Source organism: Cryptotermes secundus, unplaced genomic scaffold, assembly GCF_002891405.2.
Source record: "Cryptotermes secundus unplaced genomic scaffold, Csec_1.0 scaffold4439, whole genome shotgun sequence".
NCBI classification, from domain to species: Eukaryota; Metazoa; Arthropoda; class Insecta; order Blattodea; family Kalotermitidae; genus Cryptotermes; species Cryptotermes secundus.
The window spans coordinates 5,672-17,816 of record NW_019719424.1 but is presented as its reverse complement, the minus strand read 5'-3'; the positions used below and the strand labels follow the sequence as shown (position 1 = coordinate 17,816).

Below are 12,145 nucleotides of genomic sequence, written 5' to 3'. Positions count from 1 at the left end.
AAAAAAAATCTAGTATATGTTAATGTATGGATTTATGATGGATATTTTACTACTTTTGTGAAATCCTTACTATTTATGTGAAATTGAATTGTGCATGTATATATGTATTGTATGATTTTTGACAAATTCCACATCCGGTAGGTCATCTGACTAACTCATGGATCTATGGAATGCTATGTATGTATGTATGTATCAGCAACTGCAAGCAAGTTGGTATCACTGAATATCTCAGTTAAGTATCTTGGACTAACCTTCAGAATATGGGGACGATGTATTTTAGTGTCCTGTTGCACTGATTTATATTCATAATGTGTATGTATTAACAGTCTTAAAGTGCATACAATCCCATCTACCACTTCTACATGTTTCGGCAGTATGCTGCCATCTTCAGGTGTATTGATCCGTTAACCATTTCACTGTTTGCCTCTATATGTCCATTTACAAATAACATTAAATTTGTATATGTCCTTATATAATAATAAAGTTTATGTATTTAAAACTTGTTATGTCATATTTTTAAAATTTGTGTGTATTATTAATCATCCACATGGGGTCGTTCTTCTTATGTTTCTAATGTTGTGTGTATATTGTGTCTTATGATGAGTTCTACTCTTGTGGCTGCATGCGTTGTATCATTGGATGTGTCATCCAACGATACACCTGAAGATGGCAGCATACTACCGAAACATGTAGTGTAGAAGTGGTAGATGGGATTGTATGCATTTGATGACTGTTAATATATACACATTATGAATATGAATCAGTGCAACAGGACGTTAAAATACAACATATTTATTCCATTATGTCAGTGTTTTTGTTAGGGTTTAGTATGGTATACAAATGTACCAATTAATTACTGCAATTATTACAATTACAGTTCAATTTTCATTTATTTAATTATTCTTTTTGGTATGTTGCAGAAAAATTCAGCAATTAAACATTCTAATTATTTATATACTTGAGAGCAATAACGTCATATGTTCCAGTCACTACAGTCTTTGGTGGTTGCTTCCTGCATACAGACAAAACAGGACTGATCATAGTTATGAATCACTAGCATTATTGGCAATTTCGTTCTGATATTCTTGTATACATTTCATATAACGTGATGGTGGTATTTCTATAATTCTTAATTAAGGGCATGTGACCTACTCTATGTTACTCGGTATATCTACGTCTTTTTATGACTGTTGCCAAGACGAGGAAATGCCACTCATAAACAAGCAAATTAAAGGTCCATGAAAAAAACAAACCACAAATGTGTATACTATTTTCAAAAATAAATAGTCGCCACTAATTTCGTTACATCGAAATTAATACTGTCCTGACAGTATAATCTAAAGCAATACATAATTTTTTAACTTCAAGAACCTTAACCTAAAAATATTAACAACTGCAAAAATTACCCTCTCAGAAAACATTTCTTCTCCCTTGTCATCGTCCATATTTATCATGTGCCAGTAAATTATTCGTAATACAGAGCAATAGTTTCGTTATTACGTCTACAACTAAGCCTGGAAATATATGTAACAATACTGATCACACACCATTAAACAGATAACATGAACGGATTTTTACAGTGCTTACGTGCTGGACAAATATCCCTCACACTTCCCAGTGAAATACTCTACTATTTCTTGCACCTCTTCACGATTTCGCTTTATGATTTCAGTAGTCACAGTGGAAACGGTGCAAACCACTGGAGAAGCTTACCTTACATTAGGTCGCATTAAGTTCTCTGTAGTTCGATCTCTACACTTTGGTATAATTTATTAAGAAGTTTAGTCATCAGCTGTTGGGGGAAATATATCGCCTTGGTCGGAGCGAGTCAGCTATAGCGGGAGAATTCGATGTACAATCCGAACAAGATAAAGGTGATAAAGGTGAAGTTATCCTTGTGCGTAGTTAATTGAGCACCACGCCATGAAGACGTGTGAGAAGAGTGGAGGAATAGCTTCACCATTCTTGATCTTCGCACTAAATAGAGATATGTGTTCGGCTTCACACCTGGGCCGCTTGCCGGAGGCCTATTCTTGCCATTAAGTGGAGGATTTTTTTTGAGACCCATAGAACTGAAAGGAGGAAATATAAAACACATTGTATCAGCAGCGTGTTTGCTTCATAATTTTCTAAGTCTCAAAAACTGTGATGAAAAGTACAGGGAAGAACTGCTACGAGTGGAGCCATTGGAAGGAGAAATGTTCCCTATCCAGCCTTTACGTCTCCCAAGGGCGGCAAATGTTAGCTACGCCATTAGAGAGCGGTTTGTTGCGTACTTCAACTAGATGACTGCTCCTGGAATTCGTGTTAGTGAACGGAACTGGTGCATAGCCTAAACTAAGAATGCCCACAGTTACTGTATACTTAACCCTATATAAATATATACAAATATTTCTACTTGCTGTCTCTGTTCATTGTAACAGCCAATTCCTTCCACTTTCTATCCTTAGCACGTGAATCCTTGCACATCGGATGACGAGTATCGTACAATAAAGCATTTTCTTTGACGAACTCTATTATTTGCTCCATTTGGCTACCCATGTCGTTTCACGTACGTATAGATACTGACTGAGTGTGAGTCATGGCCAGCTGGTTATCGGGTGTCAAAGATTCCCGAGTTCCCGAGTGTCGCATCTGTGTGCGCGGCCTACTCGGTAAACAGCCGCTTTCGTCCCGAATCGTATCGCGTCTGTGTGTGGGAGTCTTTAGTTTTAGAGAAATGCACTGTCCCCAACTTTCAATGTCGAACAATAAGTGTAGGCAAAGAGTAGGCGACAGCTCTGACTGTATCTACGCAAATATTTTCACGTGCTGGTTTTCAGTTTGCTGCTTGCTTACTTGTGGATCCTGTGGATGGAGCCACCAATACTTTCTTTCGAAAATTTTCGTGACTTTCTAATACGGAACACAGCTCCTGTCTGGCGACTTGTCCTATATCATGTACAATGATCCATGGATATGATATGAAATAAATAAATGAATGAAGTAGTTCGATATGCAACAATCGAATTCGTCATTTGCTCGTATTCGATTGTGCCCACGATTACGCGTTTAGTAATCCGAGTACACTATGTACTGTGACGCGTAATGTGAGTATCAGCGTGAAATCAGTCACGGATTCGTGTGCAAAGTGTTTAATTCTGGTCGGTGAAGTGGGGTGGTAGGGGACCGCACATGCAATTGTATGACTGATGCAGGCAGTATGGTCAGTATGCCGAAAGTTCAGTTTTTGGGTATGTGACTGCAGTGTCGTCACGTGTGTGCGGTGGTTATAGTTCGTATGTAAATGTGACATTTATAAACCCTCTGTAGAGAGAGGAAGAGTTTTCTGCTGCTAGAGAATACAGCAGTTTTGTCCGGAAATTTTATAGCAACGAGAGATCGTGCTTCTATATGCCTCATATTGATATCTCTTTATCTTTAAGATATTAACCTTCAGTTATTTCTTCAAATGAAGATACGCAACTTTCTCATACTGTTAATGGTGGTTAATACCCATGGTACATTGTCACAGGGTGACAAAAGGAGAGAGAAACCACCAAAAGAAATAAAAATTAAAAGGGGACCTGTAGAAGAAAATGTAATTGACAGGGAGTTAGTTGTGGAAGACCCATTGCCTGAAGATATCATTTTGGAACATCAGACATATGAGGCAAAGGTAGATGTACATTTTTCTGGAAAAGTTTTAGGTTATGTTACACCTTGGAATAATCATGGGTATGATGTGGCTAAGGTATTTGGAAGAAAGTTCAGTTTTATTTCACCTGTATGGTTGCAAGTACGGAAGGAGGCACCGAACACATATAGCTTAACTGGCACTCATGATATTGACCTTGGCTGGATTGAAGCAGTAAGAAATAACAGTGGTCACACTGTAAGTGTAGTACCTCGTGTGTTGTTCGATGGTTGGAATGTTAAAGACTTGAATACATTGTCCTTTAATAATGATGAGCAGGAACATTTAATTAAAACTTTGTTGAATTCTGCTAAAAAATATAACTTTGATGGGTTTGTACTTGAATTATGGAGTCAGGCAGTTGGTAGAATGAACAAGATGTACCTGGTTCAGATGGTCCAGCAGATGGCCCACAAATTTAAAAGTGCTAACATTTTACTAATACTTGTTATTCCACCCGCACATAGTAATGATTTAGAAGCATTTGATACTGAAGATTTTCAGCAGTTGGCAGGTGATGTTGATGCATTTTCACTCATGACTTATGACTTTTCAAGCCCACAAAGACCAGGTCCTAACAGCCCACTAATGTGGGTTCACAGTTGTGTGGAGAGGCTTGTTCATCGTTCAGATGATTCCCGGCGATCGAAAATACTTCTTGGCCTTAATTTCTATGGAAATGATTACACCCCAATGGGTGGTGGTCCCATTGTGAATCATCAGTATATATCTTTGCTGAAACAGTTCCGCGGGCGTTTGCAGTATGATCAGAATTCTGGAGAGCACTATTTTGAGCTCAAGTTAAAGACAGGACGACACTTGGTATTTTATCCAACCTTGTATTCTATACAGAAGCGCATTGAATTGGCAGAAGAACTAGGTACAGGACTGGCTATCTGGGAACTGGGACAAGGTCTAGATTATTTCTATGATTTGTTTTAGTAGGAGCTAAAAATAATTGTCTTTGGATGAAGTTAAACAAAATTGATTGCACTATGTACTGGTATATTAAAATGATGTTTAATTATTTTAGCTATTATTACATTTTGTGTATGTAATGGTTAGTGTTATACATATTCAGGAATTAGAATTAGAATCTTAACTTTCTCTAGTACCATAACAGTGCTTGTGGTGGGAAGGAAGTAGTGGGATGGTTGTAGAAAGTCCGCAGGACTTTTTTTAAGGGTTCATAATACCCAAAATGGTCATAGGTAAAATAAAATCATCTATGCAAAGACATAGCACCTACTTCCTCGTATACAATTAATATTGGCTGTGTTACCTTGGAAACAAAGCGGCCTCCGTAGTCTAGAGGTAACGTTCCCACCTCATGACTCGTGGTACATGGGTTCAAACCCGGTGGAGGTCGTAGAATTTTTAAGGGCAGAAAAATTCAGGGAACAAGTCCTCCGGGAGGGACTTTAAGCCGTGGGTCCCGTGTCGTAGCTTTACGGCATGTAAAAGAACCTCATATCTCCAAAGGAGGTCACTGAGCCAAATTCAAGGACATTTCCCGCCCAACAGTAGTCTCTAACGCCTCTGATAGATGGGGGAAGCATTACAGATACCGCTAAGCCAGTTGAGGCCCAACTTGCTGGCTCGGTCGGGACTGATGGTATGCACCAATATCGGTAGGTATAGAGACTGGTAGAATATCATAGAGGGAAGCACAATGGACCAATACTGGTCTAAGTGCATGGGGAAACCCACCCTCTCCAATAACTAACTAACTACCTTGGAAACAAAATCAGTTCTTGCTTCATAGACCATTGTTGGTTACTGAATACAGAACAGCACTCAGAATCAGTCCAGCCAGTAAAGCCGGTTTTGACAAAACTAACGTTTCATTTTTGGGCCCCTGTTGTGTGTACTGTAACTTTATGAAGACACTGCCTCTATACAATGGGTGCCAGGGGATTTTTCCTGTGGGTAAAGTTGCAGGGGCATAATCATAACCACTCACCTCCATCTAGTTCCGAGGTTAAGAATGGTGGAGCTATACCTCCACTTCTCTGTGGTTCTCCATGACACGGTGCATAATTAAACTCCAGGGATAACTTCATGTTTACCACCTGCGCAGTTCTATTTAGCAACATGATGCCCACAAATTTCTGAAATTTAATCAAAACCGTTTGAAAAAAAAAAAAAGTAAAGCTGTCCCTGTACCAGGCCGTGAAGGCCCATAGGGTTGTGAGACATTGAGGGTCCCACACTATCTAGACCATCGGCTCAAAGATGGCGGTAACGTCAGCCTTACGCGCCGGCCGTGCTTTACTCCCCAGGAAAATTATTTAATTAATTTCTGGTACTCATTTTTGTTAGAGGCTGAGTAAACCTAAGGGCCTGGTGCAGCTGGAAGAGATTGTCAAATTCTTTTTGACCAGCATTCCATGGTGACTGATGCTTTTAATCTGGCACAAATTGCAGTACCTCTACTCTCACCATTACCTTCTGCTGAATTATATAGGAGGCAGTGATGAGATGCACAAGAGGAACATCACTAGATGAATCACACTGAAAGTATATTGAAGACCTGACCATTAAGCAGCATGTGTGTATTCACACTTCACAACAGTTTTCAGTTACATGTTTTTCTAAATGAACAAAATAAAAATAAAATATGAACACAATAAGTAAGTGAATAATTATTTTTGGATAGCAGACTTTAAAGAAATTCTGGATTAATTCTGAGTTGACCTAAGGCAAGAGTGATGATTCTGGAATTTCGAAAAACAAATGGAATGGTGTACTTCCACTTCTCTCCTCACCAAAAGCACTGACCATAACTGTCACTGATTTGTAAGTAAAGTGATATTTAATAAGTAAAAGTTGTACACAATAGAAGTATTTCTTTGTATATCATTGAAAATGTATGGCTGTGCAACAGCTATTTGTGTTTTTAAGTTCATGTTTTTGGAAATGATCTTCTAGTTTTTTAAGAAGGAGTATATTTTCATCATATGATAGATAGACGCAATGTGAAAATTTGTTGCAATATAAATGTCACATATTTTATATGAAATAAAATGCAATACTGTATTTCATTCTAATTTGTTAGGGTGAATGAGACTCATCTACACTATATGATAACAGATTACAATAATTCGGTGGTAACAAACCAGTGAAAAGTAAAAAGTGAAGTTTGAGATACAGCGAAGCAATATTGATTAACAAGGTGTTTGAAAAATCTAATAACATCACACCAAATGTGATATAAAGTATTTAGGGAGCCTGCAAATTTTCATGTTGAAATTGCAGATGTCCTTGGCTTTCTTGATGTACGAAGGGTGTTCCATATATAATGCCTCCTATTTTTTTGTGTTAATATGTAACATCTGAGCTGGATGTTGGTGGTGTTGTAGTAAAGGTTGAACCTTCCTGCCAATTACCGTTAGTTTGGTTGTCATGTGAGACATAGCGACAGCAGAGCAGTCTACCAAAATGGCGTCTGACATAGAAGTGCATATGAAAGAGAGATGTGTTATTGAATTTCTCACTGCCGAACAAATTGCACCCATTGACATCCATCGACACTTGCTAAAGGTGTATGGAGATGATACAGTGGATGTCAGCACAGTGAGGCGGTGGGTAGTGCGTTTCAACAGTGGCGAAAGTGAAGTGCACAACAAGCCACACCCTGGGCATTCCTGCTCAGCTGCCACTCTTCACAATGAACAGCGCCTCATGGAATGGCAACATTCAGATTCTCCAAGAAAATAGAAGTTCAAGGCACAGCCATCGGCAGGGAAAGTGATATGCACGGTCTTTTGGGATATGCGGGGTGTGATTTTGTTGGATTTCCTGGAGCCTGGTGAAACTTTCAATTCTGAACGCTATAAGATGATGCTGACTAAGCTGAAAGCCTGCATTTCCCGAGTCAGGCCAGAGGAGCAGACAATCGTTTGCTTGCAACATGATAACACTACACCCCATACCAGTTTGGCGACCACTGCACACATTGCAAAGTTTGGCTGGACTGTCCTACCACATCCACCTTATAGCCCCGATTTAGCACCTTCAGACTTCCACCTCTTTGGGCCTATGAAAGATGGACTATGAGGGCAACATTTTCCAGACAACGATGCTGTCATTGCAGCAGTAAGAAAGTGGCTAGCCTCTGCTGGCACAGACTCTTACAGGCACAGCATACAGGCTCTTGTTCATTGCTGGCAAACGTGCATAACAAATGGTAGTGATTATGTGGAAAAATAACTGAATAACTCTAAGTAACTGAAATATTGCTCTATTTAACTGTGTTATTATGCTTTCTGTATCTGTTGTAGTTTTCATTAAAAAAAAATAGGGGGCATTATATATGGAATGCTCCTCGTACAAAGGCAAGAGTTGGTGTTTTCAGGAACAACACAGCTGTACTTGCGTTACCTGCTCATATCAAAATGTGAGCAGAACTGTCTTGACTAGTACACTGCCAGTGATACATGACATTTTGTATCTTCCCTGTGCATGACCTACACTACTTGAAGTTTGGTATACAGTTTGAAATATGGTTGGCAAATTGTTCACCCTTCTACAGACCAATTTTTGGTTGTTCTTTTATTCGTATATTTTTGTTATGAATACCATCACAACTTATATATGTAAATCTTTTGTAGGAACATAGCTTATCTTAGGCTCAAGCATCTCCCTTTGCAGGGCAAACCAGTTTTCAAATGCAGCAATTATATTTTCACATGGACTTGTGCAGTCAGAGACAAGAACATCCATGCCAGCAAAAGTGGTTTTTGGATTACTGATATAAGAAAATATGTCACTAAAAACATTGAGGATCAGTCATATGAGTTCTCATGTTCTTCAGTTTCTCAATTCAAATTTGTATTGAAAATACACTGAGTTGAACCTTCCTTGATAAAATATAGAGTATTGAATTGACACCAACTCACAAACAGATTAGTGTGGTGGCAGGGGTCAAGACTTGTGTTTTGGATGTGCTTGGTTCAACTTTCACTGGGACGCCTGTTAGTCTTTTTTTGTGTTGATCATAACTTTACCTCAACCCGATTCATAGCATCATCCAGATGGAAAGTGATATTCTTTCTCGTTACTTACTATTTAACCGATCCCTGTTTCATTTAAATCGGATTAAGATATGGGTGATGTGGCGGAAAGTGAAGGAAGTAGTGGCCAGTAGAGCATTATCTTTGAATGTTTTGAACTGTGGCTTACACAGTTTAATTGGAGAATACAATTCGGGCTTACAGATTCAGCCACTGAAAGGAATGCCATGATCTGAGAGCCAGTCGATCATAGCACTTTTATGAGATGAAGTTGGAGCCAGACTGAGTTGTCCATTATTGTCTACTACTATATACAGATAATATCAAATTTGATGGAAGGTCTGTAATAAACTTCGTTTTAAGCCATATTTCATAGGTATGAAAATTAATTTTGTGATGAAAATTAACTGTTGGTTTTTGACTATGCTATAGATGTTCATGTGGGATTTGTGATAGATTGGCATTATGGCAGTTTTCCCTGAGTACTTCGGTTTTTCTTCCCGATTATCATCATACTAAACTCTTCATTTCTGTCATTAACCGGCCAGGGCTTGCAGATTGGGTCACTTACGCCCTGAGTACCAAGGGCCCTTGTCTCGCCCTACCCTAAGAATAAGTAACCCTTAATTTTTGTATTAAATTGTATGTAATAGTGTTTCATATATTTTCACATGAGAAGTTCACTCTTAAGTATAGTATGATGCTTCACAAGGACCATTCTACCAGAAGACAATTGAGAGACTGGGTTTGTTCGTAAAGCTTTAAGTGAATTGAGTAATGCAATGACGTTATCGGGAATCGAACCCGCGACCTTGATCCTGAATTACTACACATTCTTTATCTAGACTTTTGTGTTGATAAAGGTTTTAAGTTGGGTAGTAATTGTAATTGCCGATCACAGTGGCCGCGCGGTCTAAGGGCTGGAACACACACAGCGACATCGGTCATACGACGTCCGTTCGGTTCATGTCGCATCAAGTAGTAGAATATGAAGTGTAGTCTTAGCTTTCATACGTGACGACATGCGACATCTACCGTACGTCAGTCGGAGAGCAAAGAAATGTATTTGGACGCTCTAGTGTGAAAAGGAGGTCGTACGGCAAAAAAATCGTACGACATTTTACCGTATCACCGATGTCGCTGTATGTGTTCCAGCCCTAAGGCATGAACTGTCTTTGCTTGCTGGAACGCTGGGATCGTGGGTTTGAATTCCACTCAAGGCATGGTTGCCTGTGTTCGTTTAGTTTGTGTTTGTGTTGTTTTTTGTGTATGTAGCGGCCTTGCGACGGGCTGATCCCCCGTTCAAGGAGTCTTACCGACTTTATAGGATTACATAAAGCGGCCAGGGCCCAACAAAGGGCTGCAGAGCCGTAGATAGAAATTCTAACTGAAATCAAATTTGACTAGAATTAGTCTCGAATCTGAAAAGTGCTTAAAGTTGAGTGGTTATTTCTGGAATTTCCGACAATATTTCTACATGTGGGACTTTTTTAGTTTACTGAATATGGCAGTTCACATTCGTTTTTTTAATAGTTCCCCTTTTCCGGAAGATACATGTTTTGAATCCTCAGTTGGGCCCATTTGCCCCAGATTTATGGTTCTATCCCCCCCCCCCAGTTCCTGTATTGGGATGAGAAAACTCAACACGTGTCAAGACCGCCCCTTCTCCCCGTTTCACAAATTTTACTGACGGTATAGATCGATGGCACACATCCGTAGCAGTAGATATATCATCGCTAAATTACTCAACGTATTCGTGATTAGCGTGACGAATAATAATGGGTTCTGGATTTGATGATTGGATTTATTGACACTTCTTTGCTATTACAGTCAATCCTGACCGCCGAGATCTCTCTCAATTCTGCTTCTCTTCCTGTGACTCATTACAATGACCTTCGTTGTCCCCTATAAAACTTCGGCACGGGCCACGCACAGAAAACACATTGAGGACGCCGTATCATAGTGATTCCTCTATTGTTATAGAGGCTTGTTTACATTGCCGTTGTACAGAAACTTCAGTGTTTATATTGTTCTCTAGAATGTGTTTAGCGAACTGTTGCCTAGCAATGTATATACAAGTAAAAATTATAACTTAACGGGTGTCAGTCACGAGAGATATGTACATAGGCCTGAAGTGAACTCATGCTATGTGAATATGCCGTCGAAATAAACAGATGCACTAGAAAACTGGGCCGAAGGAGTGAGGTGAATTGGCACGCACGTCTCCAGTTCTGGATGTGAGTCACGGTTCGTGCAGTCTCCACTTCATAATCAGCCCGCGTTACGGCCGAAGGAGCGAGGTGAATTGGCGCGCACGTCTCCAGTTCTGGATGTGAGTCACGGTTCGTGCAGTCTCCACTTCATAATCAGCCCGCGTTACGGCCGAAGGAGCGAGGTGAATTGGCGCGCACGTCTCCAGTTCTGGATGTGAGTCACGGTTCGTGCAGTCTCCACTTCATAATCAGCCCGCGTTACGGCCGAAGGAGCGAGGTGAATTGGCGCGCACGTCTCCAGTTCTGGATGTGAGTCACGGTTCGTGCAGTCTCCACTTCATAATCAGCCCGCGTTACGGCAAGTTTCAGTTGTTATATTTTAGCGTCCTGTTGCACTGATTTAAGTTCATGATTTGTTTATTCCGTCTTGCAGTGCATACACTTATCTATCTTCTTCTCTCACTTTCACTACATGTTTCGGCATAAGAATGCCATCTTCAGGTGCTACTCAATTCACGTCAAACTAGTACATTGTATGCCTTGTCTTCACTTTAAAATAACTAAAATATATGTCCATCATATATATTGACAAATGTCAATCGTAAAAATATTAAAACTGTTCAGGGTTCCCGATCGCTACGTCGTATCTTATTACGCCAGTCCTGTTCATCCTAGTCTGTTGGAGCTCTTCTTCCCTATCGTGTATATCTGCAACGTGAATTTGTATTCATTAATACTGTGTTCCGTATTTTATCTATTACTTGTGGTATTATAACTTTTAATAATACTCACTGTGTTTCTGTTGCGTCTTGTTCTCGCGACTGCGTGCGTTATGCTGTTGGGTCTGCTGGGTATGTGTGTGTGTGTTCTGTCTTCGTTTTGAGTGAGTTATGATGTTGTTGGCGTAGATGTGGTGGGGGTAGGGGGTGGGGTGTTGTTATGTTGTTCTGTGTAGATAGTGTTTAATTCGTGGTATATTGGGTTATATATTTCTTTGTTTATGTTATTCATGTGTGTGTTTTTCTTTGTCGTTCTATATATATGGTAGTTCTCTAATGTGTTCAAGTACTGCCCCTTCCTACCTATTGCTATGATATCCATAGTGTTTTCTATAGTGCCATATGCATGTCCTGTGTTTAATATATGTTCTGAGTATCCTGTATTGCTGTTATTGTGTCTTATGTCATGTATGTGTTCTTTATATCTGGTATTAAATTTCCTCCCGGTTTGTCCTATATATT

The 12,145-nt window shown here is 39.6% G+C and overlaps 2 protein-coding genes across 5 annotated transcripts in view; one reads left to right on the top strand and one right to left on the bottom strand.

Annotated features, from left to right (window-relative positions):
* LOC111866662 (ribosomal RNA processing protein 36 homolog) overlaps positions 1 to 2,917 on the bottom strand; it is a 26,870-nt gene extending 23,953 nt beyond the window's left edge. The window contains exon 1 of one of the 4 annotated variants that reach the window (XM_023855858.2): positions 2,839 to 2,917. Coding sequence is in view for 1 of the 4 variants with exons in the window: in XM_023855840.2 (XP_023711608.1) it covers positions 1,407 to 1,454 (48 nt within the window). In the remaining 3 variants the exon portion in view is untranslated. The other 3 variants (XM_023855865.2, XM_023855849.2, XM_023855840.2) reach the window with 3 other exon arrangements.
* Positions 2,918 to 3,113: 196 nt separating this feature from the next.
* On the top strand, positions 3,114 to 5,042 carry LOC111866653 (chitinase domain-containing protein 1). The gene has a single exon (XM_023855818.2). It carries the CDS (start codon positions 3,452 to 3,454, stop codon positions 4,616 to 4,618), a length of 1,167 nt encoding a protein of 388 aa, XP_023711586.1. The 5' UTR covers positions 3,114 to 3,451; the 3' UTR covers positions 4,619 to 5,042.
* The last annotated feature ends 7,103 nt before the right edge of the window (positions 5,043 to 12,145 follow it).

Coding starts and splice junctions, on each gene's coding strand:
- LOC111866653 (XM_023855818.2), top strand. CDS start 3,452: ATGAAGATACGCAACTTTCTCATACTGTTAATGGTGGTTAATACCCAT.